A 21053-nucleotide genomic window follows, 5' to 3' on the forward strand; every position below is an offset into this window, starting at 1 on the left:
CAGAGCTGCAACAGTAACTTGAGTTGCCCTTCAAGCACATATAGAGGTTGATGTATTGCGTTTAGTGCAAAATCCGGTGCAGCTCTGCATAGAAACCAATCTTCTTCCAGTTTTTTTTTTGTCAAAGCATAATTGAACAAGCTGAATTTAGAAGCTGATTGGCTACCATGCACAGCTGCACCATATTTGGCACCCTCCAGTTTTAGACCCATTTTTCAGGCCCTTTACGCTAAAAATAGCATCTGTAAAGTGCCTGAAAAAAAACACATCTGCAATCCCAGTGTGAAAGCCCGAGTGCTTTCACACTGGGGCGCTGCGCTGGCAGGGTGTCACAAAAAGTCCTGGAAACAGCTTCTTTGCAGCACTGTAGGAGCGGTGAATACACTGCTCCTAATTCACCCCTGCCCATTGAAATCAATGGGCAGTGCCACTGAACCACCAGCAAAGCACTGCTTCAGCAGCGTTTTAACCCTTTTTTGGCCCTTAGTGGAGGTTAAAATCACCCCGCTAGCGGCCGAATATCACTGCTAAAACTATGGTAAAGCACTGCTAATAGCTTTACCGCCAATGCCAGGCGCTGGCAGTGTGAAAGTGCCCTTAGTAAATCAACCCCGTAGCGTGGCAGGGGCTCATCAGACATTAAAAATTTTAGCAGGCAAACCAGTACACAAACTTTCAGCTTTGTATTCAGCTGTCAATCTGGTGTTCCCTTTAAAGGTCAATTGCAATTGCAAATGAGGTGATTGTTTGCAAGAGGTTAGTTTATTCTGTAGCATAAGATTAAAATTGCCCTTGTAGTTTAGTCCCAATGTTTCATGTAGCACCTGACTGTATGGGGCTAATTGGTCATATAATGCAGCTGGCACTAATTAGCACATGGAGGGTGGCAGTACAAATGCCACTAAGCACCAAGTTTCAGCCTATATTTATCAAGCCGTTGTAAAGAAGAGTTGTAGCCCTATAATAAGGCTGCAGTGCGAACACGTGATGTTGTTTATTTAGTCTTTAGGAAATTGCTGGGCTGCAAACTATTACTCCAGATTGCTACGGATCACCAAAAAACTAAATTACATCAGACAGTCTGTCTTGTACTGTCTAGGATGTTTAAAGGGTTTACAAATGATTTTACAAAATAGGGCTCTTTTTTAAATGTCCAGAAACAAACAAATTTAAAAAAGATTTACTAACTAGAATTGAACTTGTGCCTGGCTTTGTAAAAGGGAAAATGTCACACAATTCTGGGAAAAATAATTACCTGGATCCGTTGCAGACATCAAAGAGCCAAAAAATAAACAGTCAGTGAAGTGAAAGTCGCCACTCTGTATTTGTCCCAGATGCATCATGGCCTTAACAAAGCCATACATTATCAACCTGTGGAAGAGAGACACACTCCATTCAACACAGTTTTATAGGATTTACAATGAATCATACTTCTGTTTCTAAGCACCTTACATATACAAATCATCACAAATTGTAAACTAGGATGTGAACAAAAAGGTGGGAAGTACAAAACACACACTGGTTCTAAGAAAACAATGCATGCAATGGAAGTGTTGGCAGCACATCTCTAGGTTAAATAAGGGACACCAATTCTGCAACTCCTTTTGCAATACATATAACCAGGCACAAAGTATTGGCAAAGCATGTTGTGGCCTACAGCATGAATTGATTTTGGACATGCTTCTAATATATACAAATCAATGACCATCCATGGCATCACCTACCTCAACGTATTAATTAGGGATGGGCTGAACGGACCCCTGTTCGGTCCGCACCATAACTTTCGAACGCCGCAAAAGTTCGGACCCGAATAAGGAACCCCATTAAAGTCAATGGGACCTGAACGTCAAAAATCAAAAGTGCCCATTTTGAAGGCTTATGTGCAAGTAATTGGACATACAATGGTTATAGGGGCCCGGGTCCTGCCCTGGGAGACATGTATCAATAAAAGAAAAGTTTGTGAAAAACATTTTTAAATGAGCAGTGATTTTTAGATTTTTAACGTGAAAGCATAAAAATGAAAGATTCCTTCTAATATAGTGCCGGGGGGGGGGGGGTCCCCTTAGTCTACTTGTAAAGTGGCAGATCTGTACCCAGTCTAGAATCAGCTGCAGCAATAATTGCATTTATAAAGCCCAAAAAAATGACATTTTCCCTGCAAGCTGCTTTTATTTTGCTCAGCAACAGCCGAGGAGTCAGTTTGTATGATGAGGCCACCATGAATTCCCCTTGAACCAAGATTAGTGATTTTTTGGATACATTCTAGTGTCACTTTGACTTTGGATAGATGTAACCGGTGCGTAAAAATTGGTCTTTGGGTGTCGGTGGCGCCTTCCCACTGTAACCTTATAGAAGTAATCTTGATTAAAGCAAGAATTGGCCTTGCTGTAAAAAATTGCAATGATATGCACCTGTCAAACAGGTGAAGAACAACTGGTGTTTGGGTATCGGTGGCACCTTCCCACCATAACCCTATAGAGGTACTCTTGATGAAAGCAAGAATAGGTCTTGCTGTAAAAAATTTTATACATCTGTCAAACAGGTGTCAGGGGCGCGTTCCCACCATAACCCTATAACCCTATAGAGGTGCTCTTGATGAAGGCAAAAAAAAAAATTGCAATGATATGTACCTGTCTAACAGGTGCTGAAAAATTGGCCTTTGGGTGCTAATTGTGCCCATGAAATCTATACCAAAAACATTCTTCCAGATTAAGTGATTGAACACCCTCAAAGCTAGACAGCATTGAAGTCCTGCAGAGATTCCACATCCCAAAAAGACTTCAGTGACATCGGCATCAGGGGCTTCATAGCTGGTATCCAGGACTGATTAATTTTTATAAAAGTCAAACGGTCCACGGAGTCTGTGGATAGACACGTTCTATGATCGGTAACAAAACCTCCTGCATCACTAAATGCCCGTTCTGAAAGCATGCTGAATGCAGGGCAGCCCAATAACTCAATAGCATACTGGGCAAGTTCTGGACAGTGGTCTATTCTCATGACCCAGTAAGTCAATGGATTGTCAGCTGGAAAGTTCTACATCTCTGTTTTCGCCCCGGGGTAATCGTCCACCATGTGATGCAGACGCTGCCAATGGGATGTGGAATCTGACAGCCCTGGGCACGAGGACTAAACAAATTCTGAAATGCCTCACTTAGGCGGACACCTTCTCCAACGCTTCTCTCTTGACCAACAGAAGACTCATAACTAAGAGAAAAATCAAGAGCTTTTGAAAAAGGACAGATGAAGCCAGAATCTAAGGTACCAAATAACCCCTAGGGTTGAAATGTCTGTGTTCACACCAGGAGAAGAAGGATCTCCGGATATAGTAGTAGATTTTCTTGAAGTGGCTTTTCTGGCCTTGAATAATCTGGGAATGATGACGTCAGATATATCCCTGTTCTGCAATGAGGATCATTGTTTCTGCTCTTCCTCTCTTGTCCAGCAGTTGATGAAGAGCGCGTCGGCGGTAAATTTCGTCAATTTCCGACGGAGACTCTTTACCACGTGATCAGCCATGTCCAATCACGGCTGATCACGGTGTAAATAGGAAGAGCCGGTGATTGGCTTTTCCTCACTCGTGTCTGTCAGATGTGAGTACAGGAGAGCCGATCGGCTGCTCCTCTGACAGGGGGGATCTGTGCTGATCGATTATCAGTGCAGCCCCCCCGAGGATGCCCATACTGGACCACCAGGGACGCCACCAGACCACCAGGGATGCCCAGGACAAGGTAATCCTCCCTAGACCACCAGGGATGCCAGTCAGTGCCCACAATGGATGCCAATCAGTGCCCATAATGGATGCCAATCAGTGCCCACAATGGGCATCATTGATTGGCATGCATCATTGTTTGGCACTGATTGGCATCCATTAGTACAGTACAACATAATACAATGCCGCCTATCAGTGCCCACCTGTGCCGCCTATCAGTGCCCATCCATGCCACCTATCAGTGCCCATCCGTGCCACCTATCAGTGCCCATCTGTGCCGCCCATCCATGCCCATCTGTGCCGCCCATCCATGCCAATCTGTGCCAGCTATCAGTGCCAATTTGTGCCACCTAGCAGTGCCCATCCGTGTCGCCCATCAGTGCCACCTATCAGTGCCACATATCAGTGTCCATCAATGCCACCTCATCAGTGCCACATCATTGGTGCCCATCAGTGCCGCCTTATCAGTGCCCATCAGTGAAGGAGAAAACGTACTTACTTACAAAGTCTTGAAACTGAAACAAAAAAAACATATTTTTTCAACATTTTCAGTATTTTTTTATTTGTTTAGCAAAAAATAAAAATCGTAGAGGTGATCAAATACCACCAAAAGAAAGCTCTATTTGTGGGAAAAAAATGATAAAAATTTCATTTGGGTACAGTGTAGCATGACCGCGCAATTGTCATTCAAAGTGCGACAGCGCTGAAAGCTCAAAATTGGTCTGGGCAGGAAGGTGTTTAAGTGCCCAGTATTGAAGTGGTTAATAAAATATTTTGGTGCTCTGGTGGGGGAAGGGGCTCCCATGTAGGAGCATGGGAGATGAGCAGGGTCCCGGTAATTGCACGGTTTGCAGGCAGGGCAGCATCAGATGACAGTGTTCGCTACTTCTTCCTCCTGTGTATACGCCACGCTGCAACCTGCAGTGTGCAGATGGAGGGAGGAGGTGGGTGGAGCCAACACTCTCAGCTCAGGGCAGAGAAGAAAGAAGGCTCCACTCTGAATGCTGGGGCTCTCCTCCTCCTCATCTGCTCCAACGTCATTGGTTGCTAGACGCCAGGCAGCCCAGACGCTAGCAATCAGAGTTCAGGGAAAACTATAGGTCAAGCCAGCATCGCAGTTCCACCCACCTCCTCCGTCTTGGTCCAGCGTGGCTTTATGACAATGACATTACACAGTCTCTCTCTCTCTCTCTCTGCGCCACTGATCGGCTAATGATACTGGTGTGAGAGAGAGACTTGCAGTGAGTCAGTGATATTTTCGGGGGTTTCAATTGCCACGTTGACCCCCCCCCCCCGATCTGCCCCTGCATCAGCAACACTGGCTATAGCTAGCCCCACTGATTGAGGAAACATTTCCCAACAGGATGAGAATAAAGGGGGGTTTGGGGTACAAGGGTGAGCAGAGAGGGGGGTTTGGGGTACAAAAGTGAACAGGGAAGTTGGATGGGGTGCTGAGGTAAGCAGAGAGGGCGATTGCAGTAAAGAGGTAAGCAGAAGGGTTCTGGGGTGCAAAGATTAACTGGGTAATTGGGGTACAAAAGTCTATAGAGACTGTACAATCAGCCTGCCCATTGATGGACTGAAAGTCAGCTGATTTGGCAGGGGCTGAAGTTCAATCCATCTATGGCTGGCTTAAGTCCCAACAGGCTGGCCAAGTTGAAAAGCACCTGCAAATGTCACAGGGGATTAATCACCTCACAAGTAGGTATGCTGTAAGTGACATTCAATGCGTGACATATGGTATTCCTACTTTTTTTAACAGATTAAGTGGTTTACTAATTAAATGTACAAGCATGTGCTTTATGTGTATGGTAACATAGAGGTCATAAACATAAGCTGATTTCAGAAAATCGTGCACAATCCCTTAATACCTTCCAGATGACTCTTTTCATTAATTGTACTTAAAGTCTGGGCTGTAAATAAAGTTCAATACAAATATTGATTATTGAAGTTTAGTAAAGACACATCCTTCAGTTTATTTTATGCCGTGTACACATGATCGGACTATCCGGTGGACTTGGTTCGGCAGAGAATCCGCCCATGTGTGGACTCCGGCTGACTTTTTCTTTCCAAAAGTCCGGCAGACTTATAAATAAGTTTTGACTCAAAATTGTCCGCCGGACTCAGCAGTCCGGTGGACAATCCGCCCGTCTGTGTGCTAGTCCGCCGGACTTTTGAAATGAACGGACTTTGCTAGTCCCATCTACTTGGAGCCACGTTCAAAATGAACAGACTTTTCTCCGTGTGTGGGCAGTGTCTGTTAATTTCAAAAGTCTGAATTGTCCGCCGGAAAAGTCCGGTCATGTGTGGGCAGGTCCGCTCGTTCAGAAAGTCCGGCAGACCTCTCCTGCAAAGTCCGGCAGGTTGTCCGCTGGATAGCCCGACCGGCTGTACGCGGCATTAGAGGTCAGTTCATTCAACAACTATAGGAGAGGGAGCACTTATTTCAGTTACATGAAGTCCAACTTGGTGGCGTCTCAATAAAAATTTCAGAGCTTTAAAAATATGCTTCAAATAGGCTCCAAATTAACTTATGATACAGATACAGTGAGGGAAAAAAGTATTTGATCCCCTGCTGATTTTGTACGTTTGTCCACTGACTTTATCAGTCTATAATTTTAATGATAGGTTTATTTTAACAGTGAGAGACAAAATAACAACAAAAAAATCCAGAAAAATGCATTTAAAAAACGTTATAAATTGATTAGCATTTTAAGTGTAATAAGAGTGTAATAAGTATTTGACCCCTTCATAAAACATGACTTAGTACTTGGTGGCTAAACCTTTGTTGGCAATCACAAAGATCAGATGTTTTGTGTAGTTGGTCACCAGGTTTGCACACATCTCAGTAGAGATTTTGTCCCACTCCTCTTTGCAGATACTCTCTAAGTCATTAAGGTTTTAAGGCTCACGTTTGGAAACGTGAACCTACAGCTCCCTCCGCATATTTTCTATGGGATTAAGGTCTGGAGACTGGCTACGCCACTCCAGGACCTTAATGTGCTTCTTCTTGAGCCACTGCTTTGTTGCCTTGGCTGTGTGTTTCGAGTCATTGTCATGCTGAAATACCCATCCATGACCCAGTTTCAATGCCCTGGCTGAGGGAGGTTCTAATCCAAAATTTGACAGCACATGGCCCTGTCCATCACCTCTTTGATGTGGTGAAGTTGTCCTTTCCCCTTACCAGAAAAACACTCCCAAAGCATATTGTTTCTACCTCCATGTTTGACTGGAGATTTTTAGCACCCCCTGGCCGCCTGGCCAAAGGAGCTCCTATAAATAATAACGCACGACTCCTTAAACATTATTCACATGTTAAGATGTTAATACTGTAGGAAATACACAGCTGAGAATGTATATGTAATTTATGTATAAACTTTGATGTAATGTGTTATACTGTACAATATGATGTATATATTTAGTTTTTTCTAAGGTTAATGTCTTAGCATAACTAAAACTACAAAGAAGCCAATTTGAAAACACTTTATAGTTACATGAATAGCAGTGCAGCTGTACAAGGATATTTCAAGTTTGGGGTAGTCTAGGAAGTTAACAGCAAATTAGTTTAATAATCCATACAAAGGAGTCTTGCTGCTGAATTTCCTGTGCAATAAACCCTTAAGAGAGGAGGATTCTTAACGAAGAGCTAAATCTACTGATTAACTTCAGCCTTCTCTCTGCAAACACAAATCAGTAAAATTGCTGACAGCCTATTTCCCTACATTAAAGCTTCCAAAGGCTTATTAAATATTTTGTTCAATTTTGTACACTTTGGCCATCTTTATTGATATGATATTAATTATCTAATTATGAGGGTAATTTATTCTAAATAGTTCCAATGCACATATACCATATATTGTTCTTGATTCTTAAAGAGTTTGGTAACAGAAAACTTGTATTTTGGTACATGTAGAAAGGTTAAACCAGCCAACAATACAATACAATACAACACAATACAGTGCATCTGGAAAGTATTCACATTCTTTACTTTTTCCACATTTTGTTATGTTACAGCCTTATTCCAAAATGGATTAAATTCATTATTTTCCTCAAAATTCTACAAACAATACCCCAAAATGACAATGTGAAAGAAGTTTGAAATCTTTGCAAAAGTATTAAAAAAAAAAAAAAAAATCCCATGTACATAATTATTTACAGCCTTTGTTCAGTACTTTGTTGAAGCACCTTTGGCACCAATTACAGCCTCAAGTCTTTTTTGAGTATAATGCTACAAGCTTGGCGCACCTATTTTTGGGCAATTTTCCCATTCTTCTTTGCAGGACCTTTCAAGCCCCATCAGGTTGGATGGGGAGCATTGGTGCACAGCCAACTCCTTTGTTATCCTGTCTGTGTGCTTAGGGTCGCTGTCCTGATAAAGATTAATCTTTGCCCCATTCGGAGGTCCAGAGCGCTCTGGAGCAGGTTTTCATCAAGGATATCTCTGTACATTGATGCATTAATCTTTCCCTTGATACGGACTAGTCTCTCAGTTCCTGCAACTGAAAAACATTCCCAAAGCATGTTTCCACCACCATGCTTCACTGTAGGGAAGGTATTGGCCAGGTGATGAGCCGTGCCTGGTTTCCTCTAGACATGATGCTTGCCATTCAGGCCAAAGAGTTCAATCTTTGCCTCATAAGACCACAGAATTTGGTTTCTCATGGTCTGAGAGTCCTTCAGGTGCCTTTTGGCAAACTCCAGGCGTGCCTTTTACAGAGAAGTGGCTTCCGTCTGGCCCCGCTATTATACAGGCCCTATTGGTGGATTGCTGTGGAGATGGTTGTTCTCCTGGAAGGTGCTCCCCTGTCCACAGAAAAATGCTGGTGCTCTGATAGAGTGACTATCGGGTTCTTAGTCACCTCCATGACTAAGACCCTTTTCCCCTGATTGCTCAGTTTAGCCAGGTGGCCCACTCTAGAAAGAGTCCTGGGGGTTCCAAATTTCTTCCATGTATGGATGATGGAGGCCACTGTGCTCATTGGTATCTTCAATGCTGCATAAATGTATCTGTACCCTTCCCCAGATCTGTGCCTCAATACAATCCTTTATCCGAGGTCTACAGACAATTCCTTGGACTTCATGGCTTGGTTTGTGCTCTGACATGCATTGTTAACTGTGGGACCTTATATAGACAGGTGTGTGCCTTTCCAAATCATGTTCAATCAATTGAATTTACCACAAGTGGACTCCAATCAAGTTGTAGAAACATCTCAAGTATGATCAGTGGAAACAGGATGCACCTGAGCTAAATTTTTTGAGTGTCATGGCAAAGTCTGTGAATACTTACAGTATGTACATGGGATTTCTTCAATTTTTTCTTTTAAATAACTTTGCAAACATTTCAAGCAAACTTCTTTCATGTTGCCATTATGGGGTATTGTCTCTAGAATTATGCAGTAAATATTGAATTTAAGGCTGGCTGTAACATAACAAAATGTGGAAAAATTGAAGCACTGTGAATACTTTCTGGGTGCACTGTATATCTCCATGGAACTCAGATTCCTGGGACCTACAGCATTTTCTCTAGCTAATATGTGTAGGTAAAAGTGGAGTTAGCCTTAGGGGCCAGTTCACACCAGAATCACACAGGAATGCAATCCACATTCCTGTGCAATTTGGAAGCCTTTTCATTTGAATGGGCTGCAAATTTCACTGGACCACACAAAAAGTAATGCATGCACTATTATTAAAAAACATGCTGCACCAAATCACATGGTACTGCATTACCATGCGATCTGGTGCCTATAAACGCAATGTGTATATGATATGCATTTGGGGTGTCATTAAAGTGGTTGTAAACCCTTACAAACCACTTTGTCCTAAAGGTAAGCCTAGATTAAGGCTTACCTGTAGGTCCAAGAAATATCTCCTAAACCTATACGGTTTAGGAGATATTTACAAAAAGACAGGCACTGCTGTCTACGGCGCATGCACCGTAGACAGCGGCGCACAGGCGCACTGAGCAGGCCACAGATCACTGCGATATGCCGCTCGTGTCGGCTCCCGTGTGCAGTGGGAGTGATGTCATTGCGGCTCCGGTGAATCACAGCGCCGGAGCACCAAGACCCGGAAGTCACTCCGGGATACATGGCAGCTGCGAAGATGAAGGCGGAGGACAGCTTAGGGGGCTTTGTTCTCAGGTAAGTTATTCATAATGAGCTAGTATGCTATGCATTTTTATTTTATTTTTTAAATAGCCTTTACTTCCTCTTTAACAATGTATTGGCACTCAAAGATTGCAAAGGCAGTGTATTTTGAACATACCATGTTCTAGTGTGAACTGGCCCTTAATATATATCTTTAACAAAGATGCAGTATAAAAAGCAATAATAATGCACAAAGTACAGTAATACATAAAAACCATAGAGATTTCATCATATTGTTGATGTATTAATGGTAACTGATATGGATAAGTGCCCTTGCCTGCTAAATAAGGCAAGATATGCTATCTATTTGAAATTTTCAGATTTATTAGAGGCCGAAAGTTATCCTTAAAAGGCTTATCCTGTTCTCATATTACGCTGGCATTATCAGACTGGATACAGGACAATAAATCACTAATGTTTAATAAGCCCAGACCAAAGAATTAACGAGCTTAAACTCGCAGTATCAGTAAGGCACCTTGGGGAAGAGTTATATGGCTCTAAAGTTGTATCAAGGTGCACTGGAACAACTTTTTGTGAAACTGCTTTTGTTTTCTACAACTATATTCCTTTTAAACAATTATAATATGTTTTAGGTCAAAATTATTGGGGAGGGGGGTTTGTTTCCCGGAAGGGGAAGAGGATTTGTGTTGGGAGAGGGAATTGAGGGGTTTAGGATAAGTGCTGGGATGGGAGAGAGTACTGAACATTGCATTTCTACAATTCTATTTGTGCCCAGTATGTCACGGGCATTTGAACAGGACTCCTTGCCTCACACTCACCCTAGGGATTATCAGTTTTTTCACAGGGGTTGTTTGATTGGCTGGGCAGCCCTTGGAGGCCGAGTCTCTGCTTCTCATTGGACTAGCTTTTCTAGAGACCACACTCTCTTTGAATCTATCTGTATGTGATCATCTCCCCAGCAACATTTTTTATTCATTTTTTTTTCTCCCCAACGACATTTAGTATCTGATAGCTATGGCCTGTTTTCTGCCAAGCTTCCTCCAGATAGTGGAGGTGTGTGAAAGGCTTGGGAAAAGAGCTGGATTGTCAGTTCCAGACAGTGAACTAGGAGTGTATTAAAATATTGGTACACAAGGGCTCATTCAATGTTCATATGCAGGAAAATGCCTAAAACGTTCATACCCACTGGTACAAGGTTCCGCACCCACAACATAAAATCTCCCCCACGGCCTTACGGTCAAAGGCACATTTCTCCATATTAATGAACCTGTCCCAGGCTGAACCTTTTGGACCAAGGTGCATGACATTATGACCCAAGTGACTGGGTAGTTGACCCGTAGGGCGTTGCCAACTATGACTTCCATACGCACTGCTTGTCAAACACTGTTGTTGATTGCCTTTGTGAACTATCAGCCTGCCGCTCTCATTCTGCTGTAAACTCCAGTTTGTCAGTGTGAGTTAGGGTTTGTTATGCAATTTTTTTGTTCCAACATTAAGTGTGGAGTGGTGATCTCTCCACAGTAACAGCCAGGCCTGCGAGAGTTTCATCCCATACTTTTCCAGCCATTATAACCTTATGGCCCATCTGTTCTGCTAAGAGGTGCATAGTAACTAATACTAGTTGCTGGTGGACTTCATCTTCTTTCTCCCAAGTTTGGAGCATTACATGTTGTGAAATGTTTTGTGATGGGAGTTTTTGCTCAATGATGAACTATATATTTAACAGATGTTGAATATATACATGCACTTTATTTGTAATTTTGCCCTCCTAATGGATCAACTTCTATATGTTTTTTTTTTTACATCTATATAGTTCATAGTTAGTAAGGTTGAATAAAGACACCAGTCCATCTAGTTCAACCTGAGTAAGTGTCTACAATTGTCCCTATCCCTGTACATTGCACACTCACATCGGTCCCTGGCCTCAAGGAGCCCACAATCCAAGCTCCCCATTCATATACTAGGGCCAATTTTGGACAGAAGCCAATTAACCTACTGCTAGGCGAGAGTGCTAACCACTACACCACCATCTTAATTGATGAATTAAGAGTTTATTATTAACATCAATTGAAGTTCTACTTTGCACTTCTTGCTCTTATTTGATGTTTCATACTGCACTTCTTGCACTTTACAGCTGTCACTGTTGGATATTTGTGCACAAAGATTTGTAGCAATGATCTTTTTTGATCGCGTTAGAGACTGATGACATTTGTAGGCATAAATGGGAGGAGGATGTTGGAGCCATGGATGAGGAGACGTGGAATCTTTGCCTTGCCTCTGCCCTCCTGATCTCAGTGTCCGCCTCTCAAAAATGATCTCACCTCTATCTGCTACATTGGGCATATAGGATGCCGGTATGACTTCACAAATGGGGAGTACGTGACACACCCCTCTGCCCAAAGTGTGTGAGGGACAATGGTGACCTCATAACATGCTCTGGAAATGTCCCAAACTCTTCCGTTATTGGAAGGAAGTCCTTGAAGTAATATCCCAGGTTTATACTATTGCTGTACCATGAAACTCTACGGTATGCCTGCTGGGTGCCCTGGATGAGGAAAAATTAACTCCATCAACCCATGCGGCGTTCTTTCATCTGCTGTATGTTGCACATAAGCTGACAATTTTGGATAACTCCCAAGGTTCCCACTAGGCGACAACGGGTTGAACAGGTTAATAGACTGCTAATAAAAGAAAAACAAACATATCAGCACAGAAACGCACCACGTAAATTCTATTAAATGTGGCAAGGGTTGGCACCGCATCAATTGATCAAAGACAGGGATATGAGTCAAAGGGCATTAGCTTGAATGGCCGAGAAGAGCATATATAGCACATGATCATAAGTGGTGTTGGTGACTTTGGTGGGTCGTGTAGAACGTTTGGGCTCTGCACGTCCTTAGGGCCCAGGGGGCATGGAGAGTCCGTTAAGACTGTTCAATTGTTTTACCTTCCTTATTTTACTCTTTCTTCTTTGAATTGGTTCCTTCTTACTTTCCATTCTTCTCACATGTGTCATTGTGTGTCAATTATGATGTTTGAATCACATATGGACAGGCATACATTCTACTCTTCGAAAAATCAACATGTGATGATAACTATTTTACTTCTCATCCTGTAATATCATGTATGACATGTATTTTGCACTACAAACAAAAAAATAAAAATCTTTTCTGACTTAAAAAAAAAAAGAGACTGATGACATGATATAAGAGATGGTTAGTCTGAGGACATGATGAGGTACCAATAATGGCCAAAAATAAATTCATGTTAATTTAAATTGATATTAAATAAAAAGTTGAATATAATACAATTATATATACAAATATAAATATTTTCTAAAAACTGTCATTTTCAGTTTTGTTTTTTAGCAAAGTGTATTTTCGGTTTCGGCACCAAAAATTCCATTCGGCGCACCCCTACATATTGGTCTAAATTTTTGAAGAAATCTGATTTTTCAAGACTATTTATTGGATATGTTTTATAACAGAAAGTAAACAATATGTTTTTTTTTATTCAAAATTGTTGGTCTTTAACTGTTTAAAGTGCAAAAAAATTAAAAAGACAGAGGCAATCAAATACCACTAAAAGAAAGCTCTATTTGTGGGGAAAAAAGGACATACATTTGCAATTGTCAGGTAAAAAAACCCAGTTCAGAATCACAAAGAATGGCCTGGTCATGAAAGGGGTAAATCCTCCAGAGGTCAAGTGGTTAAGGAATATTCTGGCAAAATAATAAAAGGCATTATCAGCAGTCTTACATGTAAATCACTATTTTATACGATGTAGCTGTATGTGAACGATGGTTCAGTTAAATCTGCAGCAAGGTTATGGCCTAATTTAAAATACTTTCATCAATGATGACCGAGGGAAGCACAAGCTCTGTAATTGCTGCAGTACTGACTTTGTATGCTTGGCGTAACGACTCCTTATAGTTTCATTTTATGGTTGAGAAACAGTTTACTGTGCTGATCTAAGCCATTATCAAAGGAAGTCTAAAGATGGTTTTCCCATCTTATAGCTACACTATAATCTCTCCTAGCTTAACCTCTGTCCATTTTAGTAAAATAGAATTCTGCATCCCTATTTTGCATATTGTACCTATTCTGTTAGCAAAGCGCTGTCATTATCTTAATGATAATCACCATAAATAAATGCCTTTCTTTTAAAGTCCATTCCCAACTAGCACAAAAAAATCCACAGCTGCCTCTGAAAGCACATATCATAACCAAGGTATTACCACAGATCAGAAGCAATGTGCAATGCAGGTGTGTTATAATACGTAGCAGTTTGTCCTATATAGAATATTAGGATATCCATTTTTTCTCTCTCAATCTCTGCACAATAATGGGATAAGAATATGACTGGTAAGGCAACTATAAAATTAAGACATTACTGCATATATAAATTTCGGCCAGGTTTAGCTGGAAAAAATGCAAAAACCGCATTAATGCACATTAAGGGGGTTATAAAGCCTAAACATTTTTTACCTTAAAGCGGAGTTCCACCTATTTTATAAACTTGCTGTCCATAGTATCCCCTTCTAGCATAATTTTACCAATGGAATTTTTTTTTTTTGCATGTAAATACCTTTAATAATCTTCTTTCAGCCACACAACCAGCAGCCCCCCACATAGGCGTTACGTCACTAGGCAATTTTCAAGGTCTCCTTGGATAGCGGCGTCATGTATCCCAGGAGTCCTTGTGAATCGGCTACTGATGAAAGCTTGCATTACTTGCAGATGGTAAATGTGAACGTGTCTGATTGACAGGTTGCACAAACAGCCATTAATGTCTAAACCGCTGGCAACAAAGGTGAGTAAAATCCTAATTAAAAATGTCCAAATTGGGCACAAAGTATCAATATTTTGTGTGCCCGTCATTATTTTCCAGCGCTGCCTTAATCCTCTTGGGCATGGCGTTCACTAGAGCTTCACAGGTTGCCACTGGGATCCTCTTCCACTCCATGACAACATCACTGAGCTGGTGGATGTTAGAGACCTTGCGCTCCTCCACCATCCATTTGAAGATGCCCCACAGATGCTCAATAGGGTTTAGTTCTGAAAACATGCTTGGCCAGTCCATCACCTTTACCCTCAGCTTCTTTAGCAAGGCAGTGGTTGTCTTGGAGGTGTGTGTTGGGGTCGTTATGTTTGAATACTGCCCTGTGGTCCAGTCTCCAAAGGGAGGGGATCATGCTCTGCTTTAGTATGTCACAGTACATGTTGGCATTCATGGTTCCCACAATGAACTGTAGTTCCCCAGTGCCAGCAGCCCTCATGACCATAACACTCCTACCACCATGCTTGACTGTAGGCAAGACACACTTGTCTATGTACTCCTGACCTGGTTGCCACTACACACGCTTGACACCATCTGAACCAAATAAGTTTATCTTGGTCTCATCAGACCACAGGACATGGTGTCAGTAATCCATGCCCTTAGCCCTTGTACACACGGTTGGAAATTCCGACCACAAAATCCATCAGATTTTTTCCAATGGATTTTGTCCAAAACTGGTGTTGCATACACACGGTTGGACAAAGTTGTTGGAAAATACGATTGTTCGGAATGTGATGACATCCGTTTCCGACGGGACTATGTTCAGCCTAGTAGCCAATTGCTTTGCTATCGTACTTTGATCTGAGCATGCGTGGCACTTTGTCCGATCGGAATTATCTACAAACGTTCGGAAAAAAGTCAGATCGGATTGTTGTTGTCGGAGAATTTGAGATCCTGCCCTCAAATTTTTTCCGGCAGAATTTCCGATGGAAAAAGTTCGATAGAGCCCACACACCATTGGATTTTCCGACAATATAGTCCGATCGGACCGTTTCCGTCGGAATTTCTGACCGTGTGTACAAGGGCTTAGTCTGCTTGTCTTCAGCAAACTGTTTGCAGGCTTACTTGTGCATCATCTTTAGAAGAGGCTTCCTTTTGGGACAACAGCCATACAGACCAATTTGATGCAGTGTGCGGCGTATGGCCTGAGCACTGACAGGCTGACTCCTCACCCCTTCAACCTCTGCAGCAATGCTTGCAGCACTCATACGTCTATTTTCCAGACAACCTCTGGATATAACGCTAAGCACGTCTACTCAACTTCTTTGGTCGACCATGGTGAGGCCTGTTCTGAGTGGAACCTGTCCTATTAAACCGCTGTATGGTCTTGGCCACTGTGCTTCGGCTCAGTTTCAGGGTCTTTACAATCTTCGTATAGCTTAGGCCATCTTTATGTAGAGCAGCAATTCTTTTTTTTCAGATCCTCAGTGAGTTCTTTGTCATGAGGTGCCATGCTGAACTTCCAGTGACCAGTGTGAGAGAGTGAGAGCGATAAAACCAAATGTAACACACCCGCTCCCCATTCACACCTGAGACCCTGTAACACTAACTAGTCACATGTCACCAGGGAGGGAAAATTCGCTAAAAAATCTATAACCAAACAATATTTTTTTTTGTTTTCTATGTGTTATAATGAAGCAGCTTATGTATTTGTAGTATATTATTAAGTTTGTTTGGGTACAGTGAACTGTATTCTTTACTATGCAATATAAGCAAGCAATACAAACATTTGTTATTGAAACATCTCCTTAATGCAGCGAAAGCCTGCATTCCAGCTCTATTAAAGGGTAAGGTGCCTCCAAATAAAACACACTGGCTTGCTCAAATTAATGAGATCCAAGAGATGGAAAGCTGGACCATGATGCTAAGGGAACAAAAAGACATGTACTGGAAAATTTGGACCTCCTACTTCTTTTTTAATGATCAAACTATACTAGCTTCCCTTGTTACCTTCCACCCCACACACATGTTTTCTCTTTTCTTTTGAGGTTTAGTGTTTCTTTTGTCTCCTTTATTGGGGGGGGGAAGAAAATCAAAAACTGAATGAGGAAACAGTATATTCTAAAGGTGTGTACAAAAAGCCCAGCTGCGTATACATTTTACATATGTCTGCACTGGAACTCAGTGTCTAGATGTACAGTATATATATTTGCTTTTATGTTTCTGTGTACAATTATCTGTTAAATTTCACACTGCTACATCTGTGCTGTAAAGATATGATATTCAGATTCTTCTAAATAAAGAATAAAAAAAACTCCTATAAGGTTATATTTCACTGTGTACTGTTGGGGAGATTGTCCTTTACTTCCTGTCTTGGAGACACAACAGGATGTAAGCGGAAATCCCCCAAAAAAGATGTGAATTTCTATCCTAGAGGATTGTCATAAGAACATTTTTCTATATCTTCTGTCTCGGTGACAATAGTCAACAAAATAAGTTAAGGGATGATTCTCCCAAGAGAGAATCCAGATCGCAATACAAACTTTGCAGGGGGTCTAATTCTTCCCCACCCTATCATAACTAAAAAAAAATCTTTACATACTGTACACTTTAATACACAGTTGGAATACACACAAACTGGTTTAGCTGCAAAAGGTTCTGCAATTCCGTCTTGAGGTGAAGGCTTTCCTTCCAGAAAGAGTAGCCAGGGTGAAAACTCCACTATTTTCTGGTATAGGTTACTGGTCACCTGCCTGCTCGATAGATTATAAATGAATACTGATGGGATGCTGATTCACTTTTCAATGAACAGGTTAAAGGTAGGGGGATGACACAGGAAGTTGCAAAGCTGAAGCAGAAGAAAGAGGTGTCACCTGCCTATCTGTGCAGTGTGACAGAGATATAGGTGTAGACTGACTTATCTGAATTACAAATCTTTCAGAAAAAACTATATGTATATATATTTATTTCACCATGTGAAATGGAATGATAAGGCAGAGAAGACCAGTGTCAACCACCCCCTACATCAATCAAGAAATTATTTTTACAAACAGATGCCTCTGATGCTGGCCAGGGAGCAGTCTTGTCTTAAGAAATTATGGGGAAGAAGATGCAATAAAGCATCTCAGCCAGAAACTAAACCCTGCAGAAAAAAATATTCAATAATGTAATAGAAGCATCTAGCTATAAACTGGGCACTTGAGAAATTGAGGTATTACCTCTTGGGCAGACATTTGATTACAAACTATTTTCTACTACAATGGATGGCTTGGGAAAATATGAACAGTGCCTAGAGCAACAAGGTGGTTAGGCTATGTGAAGCACTGGTTGGTAGGTTTCTGGATAGACACGGGCCGAACGACCCCCTGTTTGGTTCGCAGCAGAACTACCGAACAGGGGAAAAGTTCTAACTTGAACAGCGAACCCCATTGAAGTCTATGGGACCCGAACAGGAAAAATTAAAAGTGCCCATTTTGAAGATTTATATGCAAGTAATTGGCCATAAAAGGGGTATGGGGGTCCGGGCACTACCCTGGGGGACATGTATCAATGCAAACATGTTTTTTTTAAAACAATAGTTTTTTAAGGAACAGTGATTTTAATGATGCCTTAAAGTGCAACAATCAAAAATGAAAAATGTATTTAAATATAATGCCTGGGGGTCCCCTTAGTGTGCCTGTAAATATGTACTATGTACCCCATACCCATTTACATGGGGGGTTCTGGGTTCTTGGGGGCCCCTTGTATTTTTTGTTTTTTTGTTTTTTAACCAGCACTTTTTTGTTCAGCTTTCAGCGAGGAAACCCATTGACATCTGATGACTCATCAGTTGCTAAGGAGGCTGCGGCCGGCTTCCAGGCTTCACGCCTTAACAACCGGCTTACACTGTGCCCTGACTGGGTAACTGTTTTTGCTAATCATGGCGCAGAATGCACTGTGCCGCATGAAGTGCATTGCAGGGTGTTTGGCGGGGCGAACACCACGCAAATTCAGGTGTTCGGCAAATGATCGAACAGGCAAATGTTCAGCCCTATCTCATGCTTGGCCAAACCGTTCGCCCAACAATATTTATGGATAGTGTATAGATGTGACCTAGGTCTCTCACCTACAAATGTTGAGGAGCGCTAGGGTTTGTATCTGATATGTAGAAAACAACCTTTTTATGTTCTCAAATATTTTATATGCCCTTCTCTGGGTCCTGGAGCCTGAAGTCTTTCTAGAGCTCTTGGTGGGAAAAACCTTTATTCCTAGGTCCTAGTCCTTTTTCCATCAGGCTGAGAGGACAGTAGGTCAGTTTTTTCTGGAGATGTCCCTTCTTAGTGATTCAGGCCCCTAATATGCAGGATTGGGAAGGAGACATGTACTTGTACAGTACATGAAACTGATATGCAACTACATTGGCAGTTATAATTGCTGCGGATACTACTTGTATTTTTATATACCGTTAGTCACCAGCTCTTGGCTCTGTCCTTCCAATGCTCACACTGAGAGACTGCCAGTGAGGCATCTGGGTGGATCCCGACATTATTGTCGGGATCCCTGCAGACCCTGGGCCAGAACTATGACATAAGCTGACAGTGACTTTAGCCTGCTGTCAGGTGAATCTGGGTCACAGGAGTGCAGAAATAAGTGCATTTTTGTGACCCACAGGGGAAGTATAATCAAAGAAACTTTGGCCATACTTCTCCTTTAATCTTTGTGATAACCTCTTCCTGAAGAAGTGGATAAAACCCAAGAAACAGAGATGGATAGGACACCTACCGACAATGTTTTATTATTTATTTGCCATTTATTTTTACTTTCCATGGTATTATTGATGTATGATGTATTCAGTGTACAGCAGCAAACGTGCTATTTTTAGCTACTGGGGTGGACTATTAATCTAATTTCTAAGTTTTTAGTATGAATTAATCTATTATATATTTTCTATTTTTAGTTTTTTGTTTTGTTGTATTTTTTTTTTTTTTGTTTAGTATTGTTTGACTATCTCAATCCTTTTGATAATATCTGTTTTCATACTTTTTGAGGTGATCACAGCCATGGAAGGAGATCGGGAGATCATGTAATCATAAGTAAAGATATCTATTCCTAGGTCCACATCTTATGTGATAGCCAGACCTTTTATTAGTCTCAGCTGTCCATAGGCCTTTATATATGTGAGCTGACTGATGGTTAGGGTTACTACTCTCTCTACTGGGTGAATCTACTGGAAAGGCTACCTGCCAGTAGAACACTAAAAAGGTAATGTCTGAATGTCTTGGGGAACCCATTAGGGGACACCCTGTTAGTTCTGAACTGATATGAGCTTAGTTGGTGGCTCAGCCTAATGTTATCCTACGGACTTGCTGTGCAAAGTCTTCCTTAATAGAAACTGTGTTTATTTGCTGCTTTTGTGAATAAGAGCTCCATCACATCTGCGTTGAGCTGCGCTGATCTGCATTGATCAACACAGTCTCAGGAGAAGGGGAACATAGAATAGAACTGTTCTCTATGTGTCCTATTCATACCATACATGTGTGTTAGTGTGTGTTATGTAAAAATACAGCATTACCCCTCAGGGACCTAGATTGTTATTTTCTTCTTTGTATTATAATGTGTAATGTGCATTATTTCCCTTTACCAATAAAAAAATTCTATTAGAAAAAAATACAGCATATCTTCATTTTTATGCAGCACAACCTGTTATTTCGTTTATGTAGCTTCTTTATATAAATTAGAGTAAAGAAAAAGCCTGGCAATGTCCAAACCAAGTAGTGAAATATTTGTTACAATACCTTAAAGTGGTTGTAAACGCATGTTTTTAAAATAACAACTGTAATACTTACCTGCTCTGTGCAATGGTTTTGCACAGAGCAGCCACAACCCTTCCCTTCTTGGGACCCCATCTGGCGCTCTGAGCCCCCTCCCCCCAGATTGCCCACATAGCAATCCACTTGCTATGGGGGCACTCATGTGTACTTGCTCGCAAGCCCAGCTAATGGCTCCTGCTGCTGCATCTCAGACAATGTCAGAGACCCGAAAGCACCACTGCTCTTGTGCACATCGCTGGATCGAGATCGGGCCTAGGTAAGTATTTAGGAGGCTGAGGGGGGAGTTGCACACTGAAGGATTTTTTTATCTTCCTGCATAGAATATATGAAGGTAAAAAACCTGCAGCCTTTAGAACTACTTTTATTAGTTGTATAAGTAACATTACAATTTTTCCCAAATAGGCTCTTGTGTGTTTTAGTAGATCATTAATTTGTTATATGGTTGTTATGTTCTGAGAAAAAGAAAAAGTACTACGATGGAGTCTGACATGAACATCATCACACAGGGAGTAGTCAATATTAGAAGCCACATAGTATCCAGCCCACAGAACAACTATTTATTGTAAGTGAAGCAACAGTATTTGTATGGGCAAAGGATGCCAAGAATTAGAACAAACAGATTAATTTCCATTTGAACTGGGACTG

General features: G+C 41.5%; 1 protein-coding gene across 1 annotated transcript in view; it reads right to left on the reverse strand.

Annotated features, from left to right (window-relative positions):
• The window catches only part of SLC9A9 (solute carrier family 9 member A9), a 1026444-nt gene that overhangs the window by 859116 nt on the left and 146275 nt on the right, over positions 1 to 21053 (reverse strand). Inside the window, exon 5 of the mRNA XM_077488236.1 lies at positions 1256 to 1371. Coding sequence (XP_077344362.1) covers positions 1256 to 1371 — 116 coding nt within the window. The remainder of the gene's footprint in view (positions 1 to 1255; positions 1372 to 21053) is intronic.

Source organism: Lithobates pipiens, unplaced genomic scaffold (genome assembly GCF_037356315.1).
Source record: "Lithobates pipiens isolate NorthernLeopardFrog02 unplaced genomic scaffold, aLitPip1_a1.2 Scaffold_18, whole genome shotgun sequence".
Classification (NCBI taxonomy): Eukaryota; Metazoa; Chordata; class Amphibia; order Anura; family Ranidae; genus Lithobates; species Lithobates pipiens.